A 26,306-nucleotide genomic window follows, 5' to 3' on the forward strand; every position below is an offset into this window, starting at 1 on the left:
CCACTGATTACAAGACACATGCACCAAGCAGTGAGTTTCAGTGAAGCGCAAAAATGAAATGTGCCAAGCCTGAACTTCAAGATCTGCACCGCAACTCACCGTTAACAACCAGAAAACTGAGCTCCAATTTGTTCGAGACTGTTAAAACAAGCCTGTGAGGTTTGAGGATTCTGTTCTGTGGGGCGATAAAACCAAACCTTCGCTTCTCCGATCGATGGTATGTCTGGAGGAGGAAGAACGAAGCAGGGAAAAGAACATCGTACCTACAAGGACGCGTGCTCAGTGATGCCCTGGGTGGAGGCGCTTTGTTTCCATCAAGCTTTTGTTTTAGCAAATGTTCCAGCAGATAGTGGAGCGTTTATGATTACGACTGACTCGTAGTTCATTAAGAATCTCTGAAGGGATTTGAAATGTTTGCTGTCAGCACACAGACCCAAGAATATTAACCAACGTCTAGTTTGCCAATGCAATTTCAGGAATGCAGCCAGAAACTGGTGTCATCCATGAATCAGGTTTGCAGCAAGTCACAACAGCTTAAGGATGGTGAAGCAAACACTAAAGATGCTAGTCGTTTAAGGTCTGACTAATTTTGAGGTTACAGCTACAATAAAAAGTGGCATTTTGTGCCAATTGAGTTGAGCCATTTAAATTTATGCTTTTTTTTTATGCAAATCGCTTCAAGGAGACACAACTTGACGGATCCAACACTGCATTCGCTATTTTCCAATCTTTCTCATTTGCACTTTTTAAAGCATTTTGAAGCATGCATGAGTTTGCATTTCACTTGGAGCCTATTTTTGTCTCCACACCAGGTGTCAAGTACCTCCTTCTCACACACACGTGTGCATCGTACAGACATCCTGTGGTGTTTACTGGTGCCGCACTGGCGCTGCAATGACAATGTCTGTGGTTAGGAGGAGGCTAGGTTCGCATTGAGGAAAACATGAGGGCTGCTAACCATATTAAGGTTAGCCTCAGGCAGGGGGGAGGGTTGTGTGCATTTTCACTCTCACATAAACTGACAGTCACCTGCAAACCACACTCACGCCTAACTCAGAGGCCTTGTGTATGCATGTTTATTGCATTGCACTTTGATTTATAAATTATAAACGATCAAAAATGAAACCTGCAATATTTGGAATTAATCTTTACAATGTTGTGGCAATCATGGGCTGCAACATTTATCCTTAAAATCATACACTATCTGCCTTACAAAAGTATCCATACCTCTTGAACATTTTTCCCCATTTCTTTATGTTACAACCATGAACTTTAATGTGTCTCTTCTAGTATATGCATTATAGGCCAGTGCATGATTGCAAAGCGGCAGGGTTGAAATAAGGACTCCACCTTCCCTCACGCAGATAAAGGAAAACATCTCCTCATAAGGATGCTGCCACCAGGTTTTTATCACAGGGCTGCAGACTTCCAGTTCATGTGCAGTGGTAGTTTTTCAGAACAAACAGTGTCTGCATCTAGGTCAGAAAGTTCAATTTCAGGCTTGTATGACCTGAAAACCTTTTTTTTTTTTTGCCTTCTTCTGACCAGATTTGTGGAGGGCATGACTAAGAATAAATGCATAGTACATTTGTTTTTAGATTTTTAATTGCAAAAATTCTTAAAAGACATGCATCATTTTCCTACTCCTTCTCAGTTGTGTGCCATCTTGAGTTTGTCTGTCTCATGACAAAATCCTTAAATACCACATAGAAATGTATGATTTTGATGTGACAAAATATGTAAAAGCTCAAGGAGTGCAAATACTTTCAAAAGGCATCATACAGTTAAATGTTGCAACATTTCACTGAAAAAAAAAACTGAGATTGCGCTTTCTTTAAAATGAAAAAAAAAAATCCTTTGAATACCACAAACATTTAAGAATTAATATAAAACCTGTTGATCAATATCTGAAATGTAAGAAAACTGCAATTATTACCGAAACAAAAGGGAGCATCTGTTTCTGCAGAGTCACAATCTCTGTGTGTGTGTGAAGGTGAGCAGTGACAGACAAGGAGCGCTGAGATAAAGGCAGATAAATTCTGCACATTCACATAAACCACACACACTTCCTCTACAGTAACTCTACAAACACCTACACATCTGTATCGTTTCACACCAGAGCGAACGCCTTCGGTCGCTCAGATGCATCGCGTTGTTGGCGTTGAAGTGCTTGACGAAACAGACGCGTGGATGCAAGCTAGAGACAGACTCGACAGAAATGATTTACTTGATCAAACGAGTGCAAAGTACAGCACATCTCAGACTCTGCTATGTCTTTTTTGCTTGAGAAAACAAAGAGAAACCGATTGCTTCATCAAAAATGGAGATGTCATTTATTATTAAATGGCGCCGACGCACATGATAAATAAATAAATACTTTCATTAATATCGCATAATTCAAGCGAAAACAAGTAAAACGTGTGCCGTTATCCTAATCGCTTTGACTCGATGGTCAATCACAAGTCCTTGTAGAACACCTTAGTGAGAGGGTACCCCATAAAACCTCTCTCTGGGGTCTCGTTCTTCATCTCATCGTCATCTTCTTCATCAGCCGCCTCTCCCAGCTGCCGATAGCCCACTTTCCTGAAGAAGGCTTCGCCTACTTTGGACGGGTAGGGGACGTGCGCGTACACCCTCCGTGCGCCGCTCTCCCTCTCCTTCAGCTCCAGACTCTGGACCAGGAGACGACCCAGACCCTCCCGGCGGTACCAGCAGCCCGTCACAAGCCTGCAGATCCTCCTCGCGCTCGGACGCGTCTCGCTCTCACGGAAGACGCAGCCCACGATATCCCCTTCGCAGTCTGCCACCCACACCTGACCTGCTGCTTGCTCTCTCTCTTCAGTGATCTTCTCTGAAGATGTTTCCTTGTCTTTGTCTTTAGATCCAATTCTGCGCCGTTGCTGAACAAAAAAAAAAAATAAATAAAAATACGAGATTTTACATGCGTGCGACGTTCGGATGCGAACGCTAGTGACCAGACAGCACCGTATTTTAGAGACGGAAGTCATTGAAAAACCTAAAAGCATGAAACACAAATCAAGTCTCTGCGTTATCAAAGTGAATGCTCTTTCTTATAATAATGATGACATAGCATCTGTTACCCCACCATCTTGAAGCCCTTAAATGGAGAAGAGACTGTTTATTTTTTTCAATAGGGGCATGTTGAACGGACGTGTGGCCGCTTATCGGTGGCACAGCACAAAGATGTAGTGAACAGTTCTTCTACAAAGAGACTGTACACAGGAAATGTGCGTAAGACTCATTGATTTGTCCTCACTCTCCCAAAAGTAGCTTTTCTGCTTTAAATACTTTTTGCCTCAGGATTATGAAACAAATTGAATCTTGGATTAAGTGAAATAATAACCCAAACCTGAGGAAAGAGGACACAAAACAGACCGTTCAAGCTGGGAGTTAACAGACAGATCACCAAGGCAACCGTAGCTGTTTTTTGTGCACATGCAGGGATTTTCAGGTAAGTAAATGTGGATTTTTTTGCAGCTGTCTTGTGTTTTAATAGATCCTATGTCAGCACAAAATATTTATTTTTCCATAGTGTGTGAGCCAAATAAAAGAGTGATACTTCATCTTTCATTCAGTTGTCAATGTGCATCATGCTCCTGAAAGGACATTCTAGGGAGAACTTACTTGTTGTTGTAGGGAAGCTAACTTTGAACGGACTTATAGAGTGACAGATGATGTCCTCAGAATAAACCGTTGACATCTACATTACTGTGGTGCAACATCCGTCAGTAAAACAAACTGTGTGTATTAAAGTGAGACTTGCATGACTATTTGCTTGGTTGGCTAATAAAACGTAGGCCATTTTGCTGATGTGTGTGGGTAATACATAAATAATTTTAATGTTTTAAATGACAACTTTTGTCATAAGTAGCCATTTATCACACCGGTTTTTTATTAATAGACTTGGTGCTTTTAAATGCCTCGTTGGGGGGCCAGTTTGTTGGATCTCCAAGCTATTGCTACCTGAAATCATTTGTCCTTACTCCATCATACTTACTGGATACATTATAATATAAATCTTCATTTTATAAACTGAAGTTGGAGCTTTTAGACTATGCTGTATTTTTTTTCCACGGTGGCCAATTTGTCATGCGTGAATTTCATCACTCTTTGGAAACTTTCAGCACCATTCCCGACTGCCTTGTGCATCATGTTGTTTCTTGTCTCTCAGTGTTGATCATGATCATGGTAATTAATAACACGAGCTACATGCCTGGACACAAATGAAAATCTATAAAAAATATATATGCACATTTAAGCAAACACAACGTATTTTCGGCAACAATCACCTTTTTTGTTCCTGGTGTTTTCCCACTGATCCTGCAGTAGGGATTCTGTAGCGTCTCGTCCTGTTGGCCTCTGTAGCTACTGCCAACGTAGTCCCAGTAGGGGCGGCTGCTGCCCAGGACCCCCGTCGACCGTGGCATGGTGATCTTGAGAAAAACAATCAGCAGGAACACAGGGATAGCGAGGGCCAGGATGAAGGAGTGAACAAGGCAGCGCAGGATGGAGGAGAAAACAGCCAGGATGAAAAGGCAGAGCGGACGTGTGAGGATGTGCAAGATGAGACGGTTCTCTGTGCCCTCGCAGCCTTCCTGGTAGGAAAAAGAGTCAAACTGAAAGAGCATCCAAAAAAATATACGGATAGCTTTTGAACGAAAGGAACTCAGCAAACCTTAACAAGGGCTTTCACTACTTCAATGTCGTCCTCCTTCATCCTCCTCATGACCACCTGGTCCAACTCCAGCCTCACCATGTTCAGTGCTTGTGCTTTGATAGGAGGCCCTTGGCACCACTGACTCTACCTGTGGTGTGTTGTGAAGCCCAGCATCCACAACATGCAAACAGCCTGCAACACATTTTAGTGAGGAAAGCATGATTAAAAAGCACACACTTGAAAAGACTGAACTTATGCTAGGACATGCATCCAAATCCCAGTTTAGCCTATGACTGATAGACTGGTTAGCACAAATATATACATATTTTTTTCTAATTTTAAATGACTTCATGTATTTTTGCGGGGTTTTTTTTGTGAGACATGAACAGTTGTAGCATTGCAACCAAGATAGCCTCAAATAATTGAGCCAGCAGAGGATTATGATGGATTACCTTATGTCGTATCATTATTGTTTATTTTGCTCCCCTTCGCTTTAGCTTCCCGCAGCTACCATCAGAGCTAAATGATCTGGTTCAACCCCATATATGGTCATTCCGTAACACTGCAGCAGCTCTGCACCCACCACGGCTCCGCTTACCTTCTGCACGTTGCGGCTCAAATCCAGCTCAGATGCCGTAAATAAACAACTTAAGAGCTTCTGTTTGTCAACAGTCCGCGTGAATCTTATTGAATGACCACAATGCCTCTGCGTACGAAAAGAGCGCATTTCTGAATCCAACCTATTTCTGTTTTACGGTCCATTTTCGAGTGGTATCTGGATCTATTTACGCCATTTGCGTACGTAGGACCCGCAGTGCGCAGACTCTACCGGAATACCCAACTGCGTAGACAACTTTACCTGTTACACTTAAATATTTAATGAAGATGACTGGAAATGCGCATTACAAGCCCGATTTATGTTTTAAAAAAATTTACTTACATTTTTATGACCATATGGAACTAAAAGTTTACTAACAGTGCAGATTTTAATGTACTAACGAAGTGTAATATTAGTAAAACCCTTGTCAGGCAGATTTATGGCTGGCTACTTGTTGCCCTCTACCTGTTGCTGCACACTCCCCGTCAGCCGGCTGAAAGAAGACTGCCAACACTTTTCCCTCACTTACACCAAATATGATTTTTTTTGTTTAAAATATTTCCTGTAAAAATACAGATATCAGATTGTTTTGTGACTTACAGCTCATTAAAAAAATAAAATAAAATTCTCAGACATAAATATTATTTACCACACAATAATGACTGCTGACTTGACATTCACTGGCATATTTTCACAAGGAAGGTAAGTTGCACAAGGTCACTGCTCAAGAAGTGGGCTGTATCCAAACATTTTAATGGAAAGTTGAGTGGAGGGAAAAATTGTCGCAGTGAAAAGTTTAACCCCACTCCCAAATCAGACATTCAGAAGCTTCTTACCTGTGTAGCTAAGGAGGACTCAACCGCTGTTGAGTAATTTTAGATGAAAGTAAATGTTTTAAATCATGTCTGAAGATCAAGGATCCAGAGTCTGGAGGAAGAGTGTCTTTCCAGCAGGCTGATATCTTAATATTTTTTTTAAAAAAGAAAAGGTTTTATTTAGATTCTAATTTTCTGAAAATTGAATTTTTAATTTTTATTAGCTGTAAGCAATAATAATAATCAAAATTAACAGAAATAAATATAAATAACACCATATAGTAAATGTATTTTTTTTTTCAAATCTAGCAACGTTTTATTGAACATTTTGAAAAATGTATCCATGGAAATTTCTGCAACTTGATCTTACTTTTTTTTAAACTTCTTTAATAGTTCACATGTCCACATTAAGAGGTTTGCATTTATATAAAAAAAGGGTACATTTGTATAAGCAGAGAACAATACATACAACAAGAAGTAATAGAAGCTTTTCAAAATTGCACTCTTTTAGCTTTTTGCTCAAGTGAACAATATAAAACGTTGTGTTTTCATGATCATCCAGGACAGCAGCATCCCAACATGTTCATGTGTTTATCAGGACATTTGGTTTGTTGAGCTGTTTCAAATTATAGGGCTGATACAACAAATTGATCTTTGGCTGTACTATTCACTTTTCTTGTTGTAAATTACAGTGAAATTTCATGGAAAAATATTTATTTAAAAAAAGCTTGTCAGTAGAAAAAAAAATAAATAAATAAGGGATTACTAAAGATAGTTGTACTGAGGAAATAGCTTCTGATCCTGATTTGATAGGACTGTAACTGCAGTCAGAACTAAATAAAAAAGAAAAATCATTTAATTATTTTCAGGTTTTACACCAAATGGAAAGCAATGTTGCATTCAAACGCCAGTGGGAATTTAGAATTTCTGAGTTGTCGCAATATAAAATCCCAAAACTCTAGCGATACCGTCTAGTCTTCATTCCTCTCCACATTTCATTTCGACATTCACAGTCAACACAATGGCCTTCGTCTGTTGCTCAATAACCCAAACAATAAAATATATTAACAGCTTTATTATTAATTACTTACTATTTGCTATCAACACTGTAAAGAAAGCGTCCCCTATACAACACTGAACAAAATCATACTTACTTCATCAAGCTGCCCTGTGACAGTATAATTTAACTAATGTGTTTATGAATAATATAAATTCCATGTTTTCGCCTATTTTGAATGTATAACATTTCTAGAAAGTGGCACCATGGCATTACAACACAACACTCCTCTAACTGCATGTTCGCTCTCGGTTCCAGGAGAACTCAAATGACTAAAGTGCTACCAAACATCTCACAAAGCGAGTCGTTCCCCTTCCCACTAACCCGGTTCTCACTCGGAGAACTTCAGCTCCTCAGAGTTTGACACAGTGCAGTTTCTTCTCGAGTCTTCGGCTGATGTTTCTGCCGAGTCGTGCTCTTTTGCCGACTCTTCCGTCGTTGCGCCTTCACGTTTCACGTGGCTGTTCGGTGAGATCTCCTCCTCCTCCTGCTCCTCACCTCGCAGCTGGCTGGTGCTGACCTCGATTATGACGATTTCGTCTCCGTGTTCCAGCTGGAAGATGCTTTTCACGCCTCCCTCGTCCTCCGCCATGGCGCCGGCTTCCGTGTCGCAGCCCGCCCCGTCTCCTCCGATCATTTGCCCCTCGCCTTCGATCAGCGCTATCATCTGCACGCCCCGCTCGCCCTCCGGCTCCATCTGGTCAAACACCACCTCCTGTCCGCTGATGGGGACGAACGCTTGGGTGGGCGCGCAGGACAGCTCGACGCTGCTGTCTTGTCCTTGACCAAACGTAGAACTCGATGGCGAACTCTGCTGAGCTTCGGTGTGGAAATGAAGGACGTACGACTCCCCCTGGCTTCCCTCCCCAACTGTCTGACTCCCACCCTGCTTTCCCTCACCCCATTCATGCAGAAGTGACATCACCCCCTCCTTACTCCCTCCCTTTTCCCCTTCATCTTGTCCGCCTGACTCAAACTGTAACACAATGGACTTGCCATCTCCATCGATTCCTTCCTGATCTGCCTCCCCTGATGGATTCCCTTCAAACTGCAACACGTACGGGTCGCCACCTTCCTCAATGTTCGCTCCCTGTTTCTGTTGCTCCGCGTTTTCGAAGCACAACACAAACTGTTTCTCCGCTACGGTTCCCTCTTTCCCAATTTGCTCCAAAGACGAATGAGGGGTATCCTCTGGTGTAACAGGAAGCGACCCTGTGGTTTCTGCGGTGGCCTCTGTGGAGGCTACAGCTATGGAGGCTGTGCGCTTTTGGCAGGACAGATCCGAGTCTGTGTTAGTGTTATTAACAGTGACCATCTTAGTGTTGCTTACTGTGTTACAGTGTGCCGCTGGGACGGCGCCACCTGCAGTCGGAGCCGTTTTCTGCGCAGCGGCTTTAGGTTTGCGGCCGCGCCGGCCTCGTGCCGTCCGTGTGCTCTTCCCCAAAATGGGCTTGGTCAGCAGGGCCGAGAGGCTGTGGTTCGCCGTGGCAACAGGGGCTTGCACAGTGTTGGTAATGATGATCTTGGCGTGCTGCTGTTGCTGGGATACGGCTGGAAACTGGGCTATCTGGGTCTGCGATTGGCTGAGGACGGGCTGGAATGCTTGTATGGTCTGAAGGATGGGAAGGGACTGAGGATCTGGAGCTGGCGGGGGGTTGTTCGCCGTGGGGACGAGAATCAGCCTGGACTGGCTGCCGTTCGTGGAGGGACACTGAAGGAGGAGAAAGTTTTGCGACTGGGAAGGAGGAGGTGGTGGTGGTGGTGGTGGGGGAGGTGGAGGAGCAGGAGCAGGTGGTGACAGGGGGATGAGCTGCAGGCCGTTCGCCGTCTGAATCATGAAGTAGTTCTGGGACGTGTTGGGCGGAATATTGAGCGCTGGCTGGGACACGATCAGGCTGCCATTGTTCCCCGTGGTTTCCAGGGTGATGGGATTGAGCAGGGTTGTGGTGGTTGTGACTCCGCCCACGCTGGCCTTCACAGCCACGCCGTCCTTACCGCCGCCGCCGGGGCCAGGGAGGGAAACGCCGTTCCCGTGGGTCCGGATGTGTCGCTGCAAGTAGGAGTGCATGACGAACCCCTTGGTGCAGAACGGGCATTTGTAGTCCTTGCTTGTAGAGTGTGTGCGAAGGTGGAGCTGGAGATTGGAGGAGTGTGTAAAGCTTTTACTGCAGTGTGTGCACTGGAACGGTCTCTCGCCAGAATGCGTTCTTTCATGCTGCTCCCACAGGAGTAAGAGGGAAATCAAAGAAATGAGGATCAGTGAAGACATTTGGTTTCAATAACTGAGAACCTACAGCGCTTCTCAGAACTTGCACATTTTGTCACGTTGACAACCACAGACTTTAACGTAATTTATTGAGGTTTTATTCATCAGACCAACACAAAGAAGTGAATAATGTTGAAGTGGAACAAATTTTTCAAAGTTTTCTACAGATAAAAATTTGAAAAGTGTGCGAAAAATGTAGTTAGGCCTTTTTAACGCTGATACCCTTAAATAAAATCCAACCAATTATCTTCACAAATCGCCCAATTAATAAATAACCGGTTAAAAGTATTCTGAAGGGACGGCACTTAAAATATAGCAGCCCAAAAAATTCCTCATTCAACCGGTTTCATGTTGTTAGACGAGTCCCAAATATACCTTTCTGGCCAACCTGCAACTTGCTATTTGAGGCAAAAAACTAACACTAAACATAACACATGGTGGTGGCAGCACCATGCTGTGGGGATGCCCTGATCTGTTTAGAGTTGATTTGAAAATGGGTGGACTTGAAAGTTGATGTTTACACAGCGTGTCAGTCATATCCGACTGAGTTGGAGCCATTTCGTGGAGTAGAAAGGGTAAAGGTGTCAGTTTCTAAACGAGTAAAGCTGGTAGAAACACTCCACAAGTAAATCATTTTGAAACCAGTTTAGCTGTTTTCTTCCACTTCACAGCTTCACGGTGTGCACAAATAAGATTTTTAAGGATTCATTTTAGTACTTAACAACCACAGAACTCTCAGTCAATCCCAGAGTTCGACTCAGATCTGAATATTTAAAAAAGTAAGTTTAGTCAATAATTGTCCACAATAATTATGCAACTGAATGAAAAAATGTTGAAAAATTATTTTACTTGTTTGATTTTATGTGCTAAAAAACAATAATGAAACAACTCAAAATGCACAAAGTGACGTTTCGGACATTTAAAACATGGCCAATGTGCGTCTCCTCTGGGAGCCGATTTTGAGTTCACTGAGTTCATGTTTAATAATCCCAGCCCACATCAGGACGCAGCCTCTATCTCACTGTTTAAAGCATGCAGCATCGCTCTGAGAAATTTTTTTTGTTTTTGTCTTTTCAGTGCCAGTTAAATCCCCTTTTAGCTTATGTCGCCTGAGGAATAGAAGCAGTTAAAAAAACCAAACAAAAAACTGTATTTAAATATATTTTACCCAGAAGACAAGTAGAACAATTTTAGCTTCACCTGATTCAAATTCTGTTAAAAAAAGTCTCTTATTGAGCACCTTTTGACGTCCAATTGACTCCGTCTTTTGATGTATTTCTTATGTTGCATAAAAAACGCTTAAGTGGTTAAATGAAAAACCTAAACAACATGGTAATCTTTTTTTATCCAATTCCTCGTGAGAATAATCTACACAATAAACGATTACAAAAGTAATTGCTATGCACAACTTGATTTAAGCCAGAGCTTCCTTCAGAACACAAAATACACACAACAATTGTATATAATTCACTACAATCCAATCAGCATCCAAGTTTGTAGAGTGTGAAAAAGAAGCACAAACACTTAAAGACGCTCACTGACCTAATAACTGTCAGTAGCACTGTGCATCTGCTACTTTGTGTTGGTCTGTTGCATAAAAATTCCAAAATCACATTGAAGTTTGGGGTCGTAACACGGCAATGTGCGAAGGGTCGATGCCTTCGCATGGCCTGGCTGGACTGACCTGTTTGAGATTAGATGTCTGGGAGAAAGACTTGGAGCAGATGGAGCAGGTATGAGGCCGGAGCCCAGAGTGCATCTGACTGTGCCTTCGCAGGCAGCTGGTGTTCTTGAACGACTTGCCGCACTCTTTGCAGACGTACGGTCTCTCCCCGGTGTGCTGCCGCAGGTGGTACTGGTAGTGGGAGCTCCATTTGAAGGTGAGAGGGCAGTGGGGGCACTGGAACGCCCGGACTCCTGTGTGTACCTGGGAATGAAGAAAATAGAGAACGGGTTTTTGATATTTGAACTTCTGTGCTATTAAAAATTAGATTCAGTGTCAGATATGGTCCAGTTTACACATGTATCCTATCAGAAACAAACCATTTGATTTTTTTTTTCCCCAGACATTTTGATATTCTCCAGTCAGTGGTTGGAGAGATTTGTTTTTGTCCTTTTAAACTTGATAGTTTTCTTCTTTTTAATTGTCAGATATTTAAACTTTTATCTCTTTAGTTCAGTTATATTCTATGAACCTTTTTCTGGGAGAACTACCAAAGCCCACACCAGTCTGTGTGAATGCTGGGATAATGGGATCTTTGAATTAATACAATAAAGGCTGATAAATAAAACTGATTGGACAATAAAGGTGATTTTGCTTTTTTGCTGGAACACAAATAGATTCATAAAAAAGGGATTTGGTCCCGATATGTTGCACCAAATTAAGATTAACTCATACAAAAGTTTTTTTGTTTTATTTTAAGCAAATTTAAGTCGATCCTCTTTAAAAAAAAAAAAAATATATATATATATATATATATATATATATATATATATATATATATATATATATAAAAAGAAATTCTCAACACAGGCTCTTGTTAAAAGGAAACCAAAACCAACGATTAGCATGAAAAGCCTGGTGCTGACAAAATCATTACCGTTTCTGAGTTATGATGCTGCATAGTGGAAAAACTGGGACTGTTAGGATTATGCCTCACAGTAAAAATAGTTTATTCCACATAGAACAAGGAAAAATGTCAGAACTTTCAATTGGAGAATATAACTGTTTATCTTGACTGAAATGCTCCAAATTTTTTTGCAAAAGTAAGAAAGGAAAAGTAGTTTATGTCCTAATGACAAACAGGAGGAATTAAATAAAAAAATAATTGTTTAAATCATTCTTCTGTAGAGATCCTAGCCAAATGCAAAAAAAAAATAAAAAACTGAATAAAACAGAACTAGTCTTTTTTTGTTGATATATTTTAAATATATTTTTGTATAGTTTATTATTTTTGGCCAGAGTTTTGAAGGGCCACCGAGGAGCTGTGGGTTGCAGACCCCGGGTTTAGGGGAAGCCTTACTCGTTGATGGATCGAGAGCAGAGAGGACCTCTTGAAACTCTTTCCACACTCGGTGCAGCGATACGGCCTTTCGCCGGTGTGATCCCGCATGTGGTACTTCAGCCCAGAGGAACCCTTAAAGGCTTTTCCACACTCCAAACAGCGGTACGGCCTCTCTGTACAAAAGTAAAAACGGAAAACGTGTTCAGGGTCACTGAGTTCAAAGAATGGATTACAACCAGTTTGAAAGAGCGAGGAAGCTAAGGCAATTTTACTGCAGGGTTGGTTACTCTCAATATCGACACGGTCAACAGCTTCTATAGAAACACTTCACTTATTGCAGCTGAAGCTGATGTGTTACAGCCACCAATTCAGAAGTGATCTCAAGATCCAATCTAGAAAATTAAAGCTCTGAGAAATCATCAAATACCAACTAGATTGTGGACAGATCACATCCAGTCTTTATTTCAGTACAGTTTGCTCTTATTCTCCAAGATCAGAGACGGGACAGAGTGGTTTCAGGTATACCGATGTTTGAAGTGATTATGTTTTTAAACCTGCTCCATTTTTCTATTATGTTGTAGAAGGTGCCCTTGTACAACACTTGCACGTGTTAGGGAACGCATTTACCTCCAGCAGGAGTGCTTTTGCCGGATCCGGCCTTTTTTGGGGCTTTGGCTGGTTTGGGCGGGTGCTCCTCTTGCTCCTCACCGACGGCGATGATGTCGACATGGATCTCCCTCTGGCCCTCCTGCTGCTTGTCGGCCTGGCTGGGGGAGGAGGGGAGGGGCAGAGACAGGGAGAGGGACGGCGGACACACTATCTCAGCCTCCGCCTCGGCCAGCAGGCGCTGCTCCGGGGTGTGGGAGTGCTGGTGGGTGAGGAGTGACGAGAGCAGAGGGAAAGAGCGGTCACAGGCGGAGCAGCTGAACTGGGAGCGTGACTGCGATGAAAGAGAGTGCATCTGGGGGAACGAGAGTGAAACGCAGCAGATAAAGTTTATTTCAAGACAGATAAATGTTAGTGTTGGGCTCCGACCAACTGCTTCACGGCAACGGCTACAGCCGTCATTCTCACCAGTGACACATGTCTATTGAGGCCTGCGCTGGTCTTGAAGGTCTTAGTGCAGTAGCCACATGACAGCCCTGCCCATGTGGTTCTGGCCTCCGGCTGCACGGCCTCGGTGCTCTGAGTCACCTCGGTGAAGCTCTGCAGCAGGTCAAACTGGGTCTGGGTGGCGCCCACATTCTGAGGATAGACCAAAGGAAATTACACAAAGCAACGCATATCAAAACACACACATCCTCAACCCAAACTCAACAGCTGAAGTTTCACGGACCTTACGTAACAGCAGTTTAGTGCATGGTTTTTAAAATCTGAAAAGTGTGGCATGCGTCTGTATTCACTCAATCAGCAGAGAAAAAAAACATTCTCATCTGAGCACTAGCTTTTTTTTTTTTTTTTTAAGTGACAGGCAAATCTGAAGGCCATATTTCATTTTGGCAGATTACAACTCGCAACCGTGACCACTTGGTGCAGACATTTTCAAATTTATGCACACCGTACGTTGCAAAAATAACGACATCAATAAATAAAAAAGTCTTTACATCTGGGTATCCTCTCGGACCTGGACTCTGAACTAAATGCATGTTGCAACCCGGGAGCCAACAGCACAGTGAATCGTTACGAACATGACGTCTGGTGCAGGAGAGTCTGGAGCGCACTGGCACCAGACGCTCCTGCACCAGACGGGATTTCCTCCCTCTGCCCCAAGTTCAGAGTCTTGCCAACTTCTGATCACTTCAAATGGAAAAAAAAGTCCCTTTATTTCCAAACTTTGCTTAAGCGGCGCTTATAATTCCAGCTTATACTTTGGGAACAGAGATCGGATTCAGCCTGCAGATCAAAACACTAAAACATTTGATTATGCACAAGTGGCGCACATTTCATGTCTGTTTTCATAATTTAAGTGCAATCGTTTCATTTCGTTGTTAATGTGACGCACTGTAAGTGGTTTTTGTAACGGTAGAGAAAAAGTTTAATGCATTTATCCGCTTGGCATTTGTTCAACATCAACTAAACCAAATCAAAATTAAATGCAACTGAACACATCATTACAATTTCAACATTTCTGGGTAAAAATAGATTATGAGGAGACTTTTGGACCCTGTCAATCAATATGACACATCTAGAAAGTGATCTTATTTCTGTGCCATTGGACTGTAACTCCTACTCTATTTCAGTCTATAAAATCCCCATGTAATGTAATGGACTCATGTGTATGAAGATGTTGTCTGCTTCAGTATCTTAATGTGCCTTGTAGAATGGAAGAAGTTCTCTCACTTACAGCATTACTGCCGTCTACACCCTCTCCTAAACCAAGGAGCACCTCGGTTGTATGTCCGCTTTCGGCCACGGTGGTGGTCTCCACCACCTCCTCAAAGTCGGCCAGCAGGTGTCCGGCTCCCACCAGTCCATCTCCAACCTCCATCCCTGCTCCGTGCCCCGCTTCGCCACTGGCGTCGTGTTCGCCACCAGCCATGTGGATGGCCTGGTGCTGCTCCAGCTCTGTCCTTGTGCCAAACGTGTGGTTGCAGCTGCCGCAGCTGTACAGCAGCATGCTGGCCCCGGTGTCGGTGCTCAGGTGGACCTCCGTCCCAATGGCCCTGGATGCGCACACGTCCTCCCTGGAAGGAGCGAGGGTCAGCTGGGGGAGAAGGCTTGTGTTCTGACCAGAGGAAGTGGTTGACAGGAACACTTCTTCCATCCCCACGCCAACTCCGTCGGTTCCTTCCTGGCTCACAAATCCCACCATGTCTGTCAACATGGTTGATGTCACTTCCTCTGTCCCAACCACCACCTCCACTACCTCATTCGCCTTCTGCCCGTCCTCTGCCCGCTTCCCCTCCTTGACTCCTGCGTTGGGGTTGGAGTGAGAGTTCTTGTGCAAAGCCAGGTTTGACGAGTGTGTGAAGCTTCGACCGCACTCGCTGCAGACATATGGCCTCTCGCCTGTGTGTATCCTCATGTGCTGCCGCAGGTTTGTGGACTGAGTGAAAGACTTGTTACACACCGAGCACGTGTACGGCTTGAGGCCAAGGTGGACGTTCTTGTGCCGCCGCAGGCTGCTGGAGTTTTTAAACGCTTTGGAACAAGAGTCACAAGGGTATGGGCATTCCCCTGTGTGCTGCCGCAGATGATACTGGTAGTGAGAGCTCCATTTGAAAGTTAGGGGGCAATACGGGCACAAGAAGGCCCGGACTCCAGTGTGAATACTCCGATGAACCTGAGAGAAGACAGGCAGACAGACATTGTGAAACTTTGCACTCATTGTCCCTCCTTAAGATCTTTGATTTAAAATAATTTGCCACCTGGAGAAGAGATGAGCGTTTGAAGGCTTTGCCACAGTCTTCACATTTATAAGGTTTCTCTCCTGAGTGAGACCTGGAAAATAAGAGCAATTGTTTAGGACAACAGTATAGATAATCGTAAACATCACTTAAAATCATGGAAGACAAAAAAAAACAACAAAAAAAAAAACATAACCCTCTCATTATTCTCACTCCGCACTTTACAGATTCCTTTCAGGGTTACGTTTTATTTTGTTAATCCATCACATAAAATCCCAATTAAACTACACTGATGTTTGCAGTATTAATAAGCTGTGAAACAGCTGAAGGCGTATAAATACTTTTTCAAACATACTATAAATGGTGGAGAAATGTGGAAGTTAACAAGACGTGCATGAACAATGTGCTTTAAATCACTGTAACAGTCTTTTAGTGGCTTTATAGATGAGTTTTAACACGGGTACCGCTGGTGGTAGAGCAGAGCAGAGGAGCCCTTGAAGGCCTTGGGGCAGAGGTTGCAGCGGTAGGGTCTCTCGTTGTTATGGCTGCGCTGATGGTGGGTCAGCCTGGATGACCACCTGAAGCTCTTCCCGCAGTCCAGACACTGAAAAGGATGCTCTGACTGCTCAGCCTGCTGAGCTGAAGCTGACTCTGACACGGACGACGTGACAACGTCCAGGACCACCTCCTCTCCACCTTCCACGACCCCCTTGTCTCCATCCACTAGCTGCCCTCCGTCCCTGTCTTCTGCCCCATCCTCTCCTGATCCCAGCAGGGATGGGAAGGCGGAGAGGGACGGTGCGGACTGGGGTGGTAGGAGTTCTGCTTGGACGACTAAGGCAACAGAGTTGGCCATTAGCAGATCAAACTGGAGATATGTAGATGATGGTGAAACTTGGAAGTAGGTGGGAATCAACTTGGGTGCAAGATCATGGCTTCATTGTGATTTTTAAAATCCTGTTCTAACAACAGGAAGCTATAGTTGTCATGGAAACCGGTTTCCCTGGGACAGGTCACTCAGTAGCTCCGGGTTTAAATTGTGCAGCTCCCAGCCACTCCTCCCTTCTGTGGCCGGAGACGTTCCTCCCTCCTCCGGCCGTCAGCTATGTGTCCGTCCCTGCTGTTCGGCTCCTCTCACGCCAGCTGTAGATGAACAAAACGACACTATTTGGTTATAAAAGGAAACAAACAAAAACCTCACTCAGAGCTGCTGGTCAACACATACATATAGAAATAATTTTTACCAGTATCACAACAGCAGTGAGTGGCCTGCTTTTTAAGCTAATCAGGCTCTACGTAAAGAAAAAAATAACCACGTTAAACTGCTTTCTAAGGACAGCAACACGGACTAAATCGGCACTTACCGCGCCGCTTTAACTCATCTTGCAGCTAAAATATAGATGTTTTGGCTATAAACTGGGAACTGCAGTGCTAATCCACACAACCTTAACAATAAACACAGCGCAAACTAACAGCAATCCTCCACCCGACGCCGCCTTCCAACAAGGCCCACAGTGATTGGCTCCCTCGCTGAAAAGATGAGCGATTACCATTGGCCAGGAGCTCGAACATAAAATATTATTAATATTTGGCATCACCGAAATTATTCAGACCACACAAAATTTTGCGGAAAACTCATTTCAAATACTTAAATATTTTGCGTAAGATGTGTCAAAAATATTCATAAAGTTTTGCTTGTCCACAACCCATATGTTTACTTACCTTCGCCGCGGAGACTTCTGGGTAATGTAGTTCGGCTCAAATTCATTTGATGTCAATCGACCTCATTCAAATGTGGTTAGCTTCAGTTCAACTCAAATCCTCAACACTGCATTTTTTTCATATATATCAAATCAAAACTCAAATTTTATTTGCATAGCACATTTCAACAACAAGTGCTTTACATCATAAAGACACAAACATCAACAATTGAAACATTACATCTTTCCAAGTGTGTCATTTACACATCAAAATGTTGGTTAGTGTTTCATTTATTGTAATACAAAAGCAACTCTAAGCAGGTGTGTTTGTATGCGTACGTCTTCACATTTTCCACATTTTGTTATTTTACAACCTTATTCCAAATTGTTTTAAATTAATGTTTTCATATATTTAAAGTAGAAAAAGCGCTCTTGACCTCAAACTGGGTTGATGGCTTAATTTTCAGCAGGACAACAACCCAAAGGACATGGCCAGGATCTCAGAGGAGTGGCTGCAGAACAACTCTGTGAATATCAAGTGGTCAACCCAGAGTCCAGATTTGAATCTTATTGTCCATTTTCCATTGCATATAAATATAATTTTAGAAGTACTTTTTTTAATATACTTGTTGTGTCATGTTTTGTTGTGTCAAAGCAGGCCATGCAAACCAAAGATGTAGTCAAAGGCACTGTACACATTCTTTAGCATTTATTTCACCAAGGCAGGTTTCACATTGAGGCCAATCAGTGTGTGGAGGAGGCATCTTGATAAGACAGAAATAACTTAAACGAGATGGTACAATACAAGCAAACAAGATTAAAAACTGTATAAAAGTACAAAAAGGAAAGGAGACTTGCTCCACTGCAGCACAAAATAAATAGTTCCACCAAGTCACTTAAATAAATAGTCAATACTGTAACAAATACTAGAATAGGAATGAATAAAAATTGTGATAAAACCGGTAATCTACATTTTCTTATCGAAAACATTATACACATAGCACTTGTATACAACAATTTACATTCTTGTACATTTATGTACACCTGTACAGAACTTAGTGTCACAATACATAGTATTTTAAGGCTTTGGGTGTTTAACCAAAAAAATAAAAACTTTTCTCGCCCAAAGCACAAATTCAAAATCAGCCGTCTCATTCATCCAAGAGGCTGATCCCAACAGGTTTGTGCAAAGACTCTAATCAGGATCATCAGTGCTCAGCAAGAAGGCACATTCAAATGACTTTACCACAATGTTAAATACGCGCGCCTCCTTGTGTAGTACATGACGAGTCAGAATTGCAAAACAGAAGCTCTGTCTCTGGTTCAAAGCAAGAGTTTGCCTCTCTTTGGTTATCGGCTGGACATTTTAAAAATAGATGCAAAAAACTTGATAAGGCATCGGTTGGTGAGTTATTATGTGGTATATATTTGCCATCATGTGGGGATAACATTATCATTTGCACAAATGTTTACTTTAATGCCACTGTAAGGGAGAAGTTTCTCGGATGCTACATCTACTGGAACCATGGTTGGACAAATAAAAATGAAAAATTGAATAAGTTTAAACAAAATAGAATGTAGAAGCTGCAGGTTGAAAAAGTGCTATTGGGTTTTTTTTTGTTTGTTTTTGTCTTTTTTAAATTTTTTTTGTTTGAGAAACAGAGAGAGAAGCTAGTTTAACGCAGGAGAGATTACAAAAAATATTGGCAAATAAATTCACGTTAGTAAGGAGATACAGGCTAGAGAGACACAATACAACTTCAAATAAATATAAAAATAAATAAATTAACAGTTAATAAATAAATAAATACATAAATAACGATGGTCACAAAGCGAGGCCATAAGAAGGGAAACGGGAGAATCTTGAAGTGTTTGCTTGTGGTCTGACAGTTTTAACGGGATTCTTGATGGTCGTGCTGCAGTGAGGCCACATCCTTATCGGCTCTCGTTCTTCAACACACACATGGCACTGATGTTGTCACCTGGGCCTCTTTTGCACACTGACATGGTCCTGTTTGCAGTTTGGTTGAGGACGAAATCCTCGTGCTGGTCCTGCAGCCGTCTGCTGCGTGGGTCATCATTGCACCGCCGAAGCCTTGGGCTTGAGGCTGAGGAATGCTCTGTATGCCCAGTCGCAGAAGAGCTTGAAGTGTTGGAGGAGCTCATGGCTGGACTGCAGGACATCGAAGTGATAGGGGAGGTGAGGAGGGAGGGAGGGTGTTGGGTTCGTCAGCTTTGGTGCTTCAATTCGCTGCATCTGCATGGGGGAAGGTAAGAGGGCATAATGAGAAAAAAATGTGTATTGTAGTTCTGTTGTTCTTGGTAAATATATTTGTAATGGGAGTGGCAGCATGACATTTAAAGTCTGCTGGACAATGTTTGGGGGCGTCAGTAAAATACTGGACCAAAGTTCTGATCTTTAAATGTCAGAACATGTAAAGACCAGAGGTCATTCATCCTTATATCCTTAAAGGCGAATAAATGACGCTTCACATCCTCCCAAAATTACCAGAGCGACAGTGAAGTTTGATGGTGGGAGCATCATGGTGTGGGGCTGACTTTCATAGTGCATTGTTCTGGCGGAGTTCATTTAATCACAAGAAGGATGAATTAAGAAATGTACAGAGATGTTCTTGATAAAATTCTGAAAATAAAACCAGAGGGGCTTTTACAGAGGGACAATGATCCCATGCAGAGTCAAAGAAACTCTGCAAGAATGGTCAAATAGAAAATCTATGGAAAGAACTGAACATCAGAGCAGAGGGAGGCTCTGTTGTGTGGAAGAAGACGCATGCTCTGTCATTACCAAAAAAACCCTTTTCTGCTAAGCCTTTTAATACAATTTGATCTTAAATACTTATTTCCAGTTTCATTCTTCTTTGGCAAATAAGTTATCTTATCGATGTATTTGTGTTAATCATTTGGGTTTATTTCAAACGTGTGAATTTCCTCCCAATAGCCTGCGTAGGGGTCTATCTACCACATTGGTATATTAAAAACATATTCTCCCCATTGTAAGAGTTAATACCAAGAGTGTATGATTAGTTTTAGACACAGTGTGCTTACCTGACGGTGCAGCAGATTGATGAGAGATTTCATTTCTTTGATCATCTCCACTAGCTTGGGCACTGCAGGGTGTTGGTGCTTCTTTGAAACCCGGTTGAGCCACTCAAAGTGGTGTTCGTAGAGCTTCAGGTCGGCATGGAGCTGGGAGAGCGTGGGCTTCAGCTGGAAAAGACAAAACAGGCCCACTTTAGGGTCAGGCAGGGCAAGATGTCACTGGCAGAGTTAGGCCCCGCCCTCTCTCTCTCTGTCTCTCTCTGTCTCTCTCTGTGTCTCTCTCTCTCCACACATGCATGCAAGCACATTATTAGAGAATTACCTCAAGATTACTGAGGTCATTGGCTGATCTGTTGCTCATTTCGGGCAGAGATCTGAACCTGTGCGACTCCACATCTGAGTCAAACGCATGCTCCTTCTGAAAGACAAAATAAGACACAGAGCAGCCCGTGAGTAATCAGTGCAATTTAATCCATAATGACACAAGGCAAGGCAACATAAGGAAAGCATTATTCCGGATCCCCTGCTGCATCTCTGCTTTCTGGTGGTCGTAGCTCGCACTGTTTGAGGGGGTCAAACAGGTCAGTGTGAGTTCACACACTTTCAGCCACCAAAAATGTCAACAGCACCAGCAAATGACCTGAACCCACAGGATGTTTTTCGGTTGGAGCGAGGATAACAACGCAATGCGGTGACTAAGAAAGCTCAAAGTCGGATAGACAACACAGGCCTGCAGGGAAACTCCCGGGTGACGGCTATAAAAAGATGGAATGACGCAGTGCTGCTTGATGTCCAGTTGCAGTTGTGTTGACAACTTTAGCTCAGACAACAGATGCTGTGCTGATAGTGGCCAGCAGAGGGCGATAAACCACCTGCCAGCAGGTATGTCGGGTCCTCGTCAGGAGAGCGTTTTAGCATTCAAAGATGCAGCCCTGGACTCAAAAAACTCTGGGTGATGTGGCATGAGTCATTTTCTAATCAGCACAGGGGAACACAACAACATTAAGATGATGAGTGCTGAGAAATGTTTTGAATAAAACAAGGCTGAATGTGCTTAATGCTTCCTTAACCTGCGGTGATGTGTTTTCCTCGTTTGCCTGCAGTTGTTTGTGTTGATGTTTGCGAGGGATGAATGTGGCTCATTGTCCCTCATGTCTCTCCATCAAGGCTTTCGTAAGGGCTCTCTTGTGCTTGTTTTGTCTCCCTCCGTGTCAAACCAGGTGCACAGGGCAACATCGTGCGTCGCCGGATCGTCATCATCCAGTCAGCCCTTCTCATCTCTTCATCTTTTTGTGTCATTTTTGTTTCCTCCAGCGTTCTTAGCTTTTCTAATTCTCCCTCTTGTCCCGCTTTTCTTCGCCTTCTCCACTGCCGACCATGACCTCACCCACCGACAAAACCGAGCATCCAGCCTTTTTCTTCCTGAATGCAAATGCGGGAATGTGATAAACCTTTCTTTTGATTTTTATCAAGCCACTTTGCTGTAAGGAACCAAAAGCAAAACACCAAACAGCGCACCGCAAGCACAGCGGCGGCTAATTGCACGCACAGCCACAAAGGTGCATGCGCTAAACTGCATAAAGACATGTTTGCAACATAGACAACATGTGCTCATAAACATACACACAGTTAGTTACAGTGGAAATCTAGAACCGTGTCAGAACTCATACGTTTCTCTCTTCTCGAAGTCCGTCTCATTGCTTATTTGCAGGAACTTTCCACATTGTATTTATTTTCCTGACTTCGCCCCCACTTTAGCGGAATTCCACTAAAAAGTGTGGAAATTTTAAAACAAACATTAGTTTTCTATGGATGTTGTGTGTAACTTTCCCCCCAAATATCAGTAGCTTTTTTTTTTTTTAATTTCTGGTTTCCAGGCCGTACGGCTGCAGCGGCATTGTTCTAAAGCGGCAAAGCGACACACGGGCGCTATCTGAACACTATCTAATGCCCAGAACTAGAGAGAGTATGTTGCTATTTTTGATTTTTATCCCATGAACAAAGGGAGTTTAAAGCTTTGCATATTGCAAAAATAGCTTCGAGATCAGTGGCGTGTAACCAGAGATCCGGAGATATGATCCCGCTTTCTTTTCACCTGTTAAAACACGGCGTTGACGCACAATCGCCGGCTGCTGGCACAGGCCTCCGATCTGATTTCCCTACCCACTTGACTGTCAACAAATACGATTTAGGCCACACTCGCAGATTGAAAAAACATGATATGCAAGTTTTGTTAAAGAGAAAACTGCTTCCGCCCCGTCGACGCTTGAAACATGCGGGAACTCAACCGTGATTTAGCGCAGCCAGGGTATTAAGTGGTTTCTCCGTCTAATTGTAACTTCGTTGACACCTTAATGCAACACTGATAGTCCTCCTTCAGTCTGACTGCAGCAGGAGGCTGTTGAGTCACACCTCCTCTTGCTCGCGGATTAAAAATGAGATCACTCGGTCAAATTATCTAAGCATGCAGTCTGTGATTAAAGAAAGCAGCTTAAGGCCCACACAGGATTTTGCAGCTGAATACTGTTACCGGCGCACAGCATGATGCAAGGGCTGCCTAACATTAGCACCAAGATCTATTAGTAACAGCAGAGTGGGCCTGAGGCACAGGCACTCTAAGTTGGACATCAGTGGGGGGTCCCAAGAGCACTATAATTGTCTAAACAGTAAAATGTAAAAAAAACAAAACAAAAAAAAAAACATTTTTTTTTTTTTTTTTTTACTAATGAAGCATATTATTTGATAACTTCCATCTTCTGCTCAGCCAAGGATTAAGTTCTCAACCTGGAAAACTTTATATATACATGAAAAAATACATAAAAATGTTTTTAAGCTTGCAGAAAAAGCTCGAAATATTGCTCTAAAATGTTCCCGAGTGTCTATCATGAGTCAAGCAACATGCTTTGAAGAGAGCTGCCTATGTTTGAGTTGAGGTGGGAGTGTGTTTGGGGTTAGAAAAAAAAAAAATTTGTTATACCTCATTATTTTCAGGAACAACTAGATCCCTTGAAAATATACAAACACTACCAACAACTAAAAGCTGACATGGGAATATTTTGAGCTCTTTGCAGCTTAAATTAATGATAAATGATTAACTATGTATTGTCCAGACCGCCGGAGACAGGCACCAGCCGACCGTGGCGACCCTGCAAGGGTAAGAGTGTTGGGTAATGTATGGACGGACGTCTATCGTCTAAACCGTGACGTATATATTTTTTGCTCCTTATATGATGTAGGTTGAGTCACAGCATTGTCAGGAATAAGCGGATGAGATGATAAGCAGCATCGCAAACTGCTGGTCGTCGGTCACGGCTGTGACCCCCAGATGGGGGGTCACAACTGGGGATCAGGTTCAGAATCGGGTCAGAGGGAGAGAAAGAAATTGTGCAGTCTGAATCTGTACCTCTGCTCTGGGTCAGGCAGCCGGGTCTATCAATTTGATCTAAGGAAACAGAAACAGAACTCTCCTCCTCATTGTTTCCCAATCAGTGTCATCTGCAGACTTCTTATCGCGCAAGCAAACTTGTTAGTTTCTTGCAGAGACATGTTGTGTATCTTTGCTGATAGGCAACATTATGAATTGCTCTAGATTGATGTAAGTTGCCGTAGTTTACTAAACACACTACTAAACACACGTGTCAATAGAACTTGTTTTTGAGCCACAGCTAACAGAAAAATCATATTTTTTATTAAAAAAAGAAAAAGAAAAAGAAAATGGTGCATGTGCGTTACTCTTTCTAATGACGCCCTGGACAACTGCCCATTTGGCCCATCTGACAGATACTGTTGGCAGCACTGATCTACAAATGTTAGAAATGTTCAAAATGGGCACATTTAGAGCAGATCTCGAGCATTTGTGTTTATTTTTAGCTGCTTTTCAGAAAGAAAGAAAAAATCAGTTGGTGTTTAGGTCATAATGAAATTTGGGCTGTGAGCTATACGGACCAACCTGTGGTCCCCCTTCTCCCTCCCACACGAGAAATAAACATTTCAGCGAAGTCTAACGACCATGCCAACATCTCCACTCACCAGCAGCTCTTGGGTGAGCTTCATGAGGTTTCGGGTCTGGTTGGACAGTTTGTCCAGGTCGCTGGAGCGCCGGTGAGGTACAGGTGAGGCAGAAGTGAACACAGGCAGCTGAGCCAATAGCAGCGACAAGAGCAGCGAAGAGGAGGAGTCCAGCAGCACTGTGTGGAGGGGGGAGGGGGGGGGGGGGGGAACCGGAAGCAATTAGAGGAGAGGCGCTGTCATCTCACCATAATGATAACGACCTCAGGCCACGGCTGTCAGCTCTGAGGGAGGAGGAGGGCGGATAATGCGCTGTAACATAAACAATGGCTCCAGACTTGGCAAGAGGAATCCTCAAGAGTCATGTTTTCACAGGCTTGAACGCGCATCATTAAATGATTTAAAAAAAAAAAAAACAGAAGAAAGCTTTGGCACAGAATATCTCCATCACTTCTTATGAATGCCGCTGATTGTCACACCTGCAACTCGATAGGTAGGTGAGCTCGATGGTGTAAATTAGACAGACGGAGCCAAAGTCTAACAGTAGGCTCATTCATTCCCCCACCTCCACCCATCCACCCCTCCTGGTTCTTTCAAGTTCAAATACAAGGTAAAAGACTAAAGCATTAAAAGACACAAGTGATGAATGTTGCTCGATAATTACAGGTGAACCACAAGAATCCGAGCCAGAATGAAATAATAATAATAATATTAAAAAAAGCCCAAAAAACAAAGTGCTAACTGTTGCATCTTGGAATAAAGCCGAACACCAAAGAGATGCAAGGACTTTATATTTTAATTTTCAAAAAATTTTTTTTTTTTGTAAAAAAAAAAAAAAAAAAAAAAGTTAGCTGCCAGACTCAACTGGGTTAAAAAAGAAAAAAAAAAAAAAGCCCATTCTTTAAATATTATTTCAAGAAGTACTTACGTTTCATATTGGTTCTGGTCCAGAAGCGGATAAAAACAAATAAATATATAAATATAAATGATTAAATAAATAAATTGAGGTCCGGGGACTGTCACGTGCTCCGGGCTTCTCTGAAAAACTTGTCAGGACTCAGAGGACCGGGTGCGCAACTGGATGAGCGGTGCGCACACGGATGCGCACGCCGACACAGACGGAGAGAGAGAAAATAAAAAGTCAACAAATAAAGTCAAACTTTGTAGAAAAAAAGTTTGAGAGAAGCCCCTGTAAGTCTGTGCAGGGCGGCAGATGATCAGTTAGGAGGGGAAATATTTTTAAAAAGAAGAGGCAACCGGGAGTGCAGAGAGAGGGATGAGATGGTTGTAAGTCCAATTTTTGCGCGCAGTGAAGTGTTTAGGCTTGTTTAAAACTTCCTTTATAAAGACGTCGGGCCTATGACACATCGGCAGTGACTCACTTCATTCATAAAAACACACTCACATACACACGCACGCACGCTCACGCACGCACACACACACGCATGCAGACACACACACCCTCCCTCTCCCTCCTCTCTCTGGCTCTCTTTCCTTATCCCCTCCCTGTTGCCTGTCTCCCTTTTGCGAAACTTGAAAAAATGTTCCGTTGTTTTCTTTTTTCTCTCCCCCCATCTCTCTCTCTCCCTCTCTCTCTCCCTCTCCCCCTCTTTCTCTTCTCTATCACTTTCTCTCGTCCTGTCCCGGTTCCTATCTCCAGCACTTCCTCCGTCGCATCCCGCTACCTGCGCCAATCACCAGCCACATCTACCTCTCTTTTTATCTTCCCATCTCCAAATCGCTCCTCTCTATCGCCGCAGAAAAAAGCCCAT

General features: G+C 43.0%; 3 protein-coding genes across 5 annotated transcripts; all 3 read right to left on the reverse strand.

Moving 5' to 3' along the window:
- Nucleotides 1-1,587: 1,587 nt before the first annotated feature.
- On the reverse strand, nucleotides 1,588-5,492 carry nat14 (N-acetyltransferase 14 (GCN5-related, putative)). Of its 2 annotated transcripts, none has more exons than XM_015049788.1 (4): nucleotides 5,277-5,492; nucleotides 4,697-4,870; nucleotides 4,311-4,616; nucleotides 1,588-2,900 (listed from the first exon to the last, which is right to left on the reverse strand). In XM_015049788.1, the coding sequence occupies exons 2-4, from the start codon at nucleotides 4,775-4,777 to the stop codon at nucleotides 2,457-2,459; spliced, it is 831 nt and encodes a 276-aa protein (XP_014905274.1). In that variant the 5' UTR covers nucleotides 4,778-4,870; nucleotides 5,277-5,492; the 3' UTR covers nucleotides 1,588-2,456. The 2 variants fall into 2 exon arrangements, with proteins under 2 accessions (XP_014905274.1, XP_014905275.1); XM_015049789.1 differs by lacking the exon at nucleotides 5,277-5,492 and adding an exon at nucleotides 5,131-5,269.
- A 968-nt stretch (nucleotides 5,493-6,460) lies between these two features.
- On the reverse strand, nucleotides 6,461-17,275 carry znf628 (zinc finger protein 628). 2 transcript variants are annotated; one of them, XM_015049786.1, is made up of 9 exons: nucleotides 17,131-17,275; nucleotides 16,231-16,909; nucleotides 15,788-15,860; nucleotides 14,764-15,702; nucleotides 13,494-13,664; nucleotides 13,047-13,380; nucleotides 12,438-12,592; nucleotides 11,099-11,341; nucleotides 6,461-9,363 (listed from the first exon to the last, which is right to left on the reverse strand). In XM_015049786.1, exons 2-9 carry the CDS (start codon nucleotides 16,620-16,622, stop codon nucleotides 7,480-7,482), a joined length of 4,191 nt encoding a protein of 1,396 aa, XP_014905272.1. In that variant the 5' UTR covers nucleotides 16,623-16,909; nucleotides 17,131-17,275; the 3' UTR covers nucleotides 6,461-7,479. The 2 variants fall into 2 exon arrangements, with proteins under 2 accessions (XP_014905272.1, XP_014905273.1); XM_015049787.1 differs by lacking the exon at nucleotides 17,131-17,275 and adding an exon at nucleotides 17,011-17,049.
- Nucleotides 17,276-18,160: 885 nt separating this feature from the next.
- On the reverse strand, nucleotides 18,161-25,844 carry il11a (interleukin 11a). Its single transcript, XM_015049793.1, has 5 exons — nucleotides 25,463-25,844; nucleotides 24,556-24,713; nucleotides 20,849-20,944; nucleotides 20,533-20,694; nucleotides 18,161-19,723 (listed from the first exon to the last, which is right to left on the reverse strand). The coding sequence occupies exons 1-5, from the start codon at nucleotides 25,467-25,469 to the stop codon at nucleotides 19,544-19,546; spliced, it is 603 nt and encodes a 200-aa protein (XP_014905279.1). The 5' UTR covers nucleotides 25,470-25,844; the 3' UTR covers nucleotides 18,161-19,543.
- Nucleotides 25,845-26,306: the final 462 nt, after the last annotated feature.

Source organism: Poecilia latipinna, unplaced genomic scaffold (genome assembly GCF_001443285.1).
Source record: "Poecilia latipinna isolate Pla-1442-1.1 unplaced genomic scaffold, P_latipinna-1.0 Scaffold960, whole genome shotgun sequence".
Classification (NCBI taxonomy): domain Eukaryota; kingdom Metazoa; phylum Chordata; class Actinopteri; order Cyprinodontiformes; family Poeciliidae; genus Poecilia; species Poecilia latipinna.

Excerpts from the sequence above, each read along its gene's own strand:
- nat14 (XM_015049788.1), bottom strand. The coding sequence starts at position 4,777 with ATGGTGAGGCTGGAGTTGGACCAGGTGGTCATGAGGAGGATGAAGGAG. Across the intron at positions 4,617-4,696 it reads TAGTGAAAGCCCTTGTTAAG|GAAGGCTGCGAGGGCACAGA; the intron begins GTTTGCTGAGTT and ends TTTTCCTACCAG. Across the intron at positions 2,901-4,310 it reads AAACACCAGGAACAAAAAAG|CAACGGCGCAGAATTGGATC; the intron begins GTGATTGTTGCC and ends TTTTTTGTTCAG.
- znf628 (XM_015049786.1), bottom strand. The coding sequence starts at position 16,622 with ATGGCCAACTCTGTTGCCTTAGTCGTCCAAGCAGAACTCCTACCACCC. Across the intron at positions 13,665-14,763 it reads GTGTAGACGGCAGTAATGCT|AATGTGGGCGCCACCCAGAC; the intron begins GTAAGTGAGAGA and ends GTCTATCCTCAG. Across the intron at positions 9,364-11,098 it reads AGACATCTAATCTCAAACAG|CATGAAAGAACGCATTCTGG; the intron begins GTCAGTCCAGCC and ends CTGTGGGAGCAG.
- il11a (XM_015049793.1), bottom strand. Across the intron at positions 20,945-24,555 it reads AGCTCACCCAAGAGCTGCTG|AAGGAGCATGCGTTTGACTC; the intron begins GTGAGTGGAGAT and ends TTTGTCTTTCAG. Across the intron at positions 20,695-20,848 it reads ATGACCTCAGTAATCTTGAG|CTGAAGCCCACGCTCTCCCA; the intron begins GTAATTCTCTAA and ends TGTCTTTTCCAG.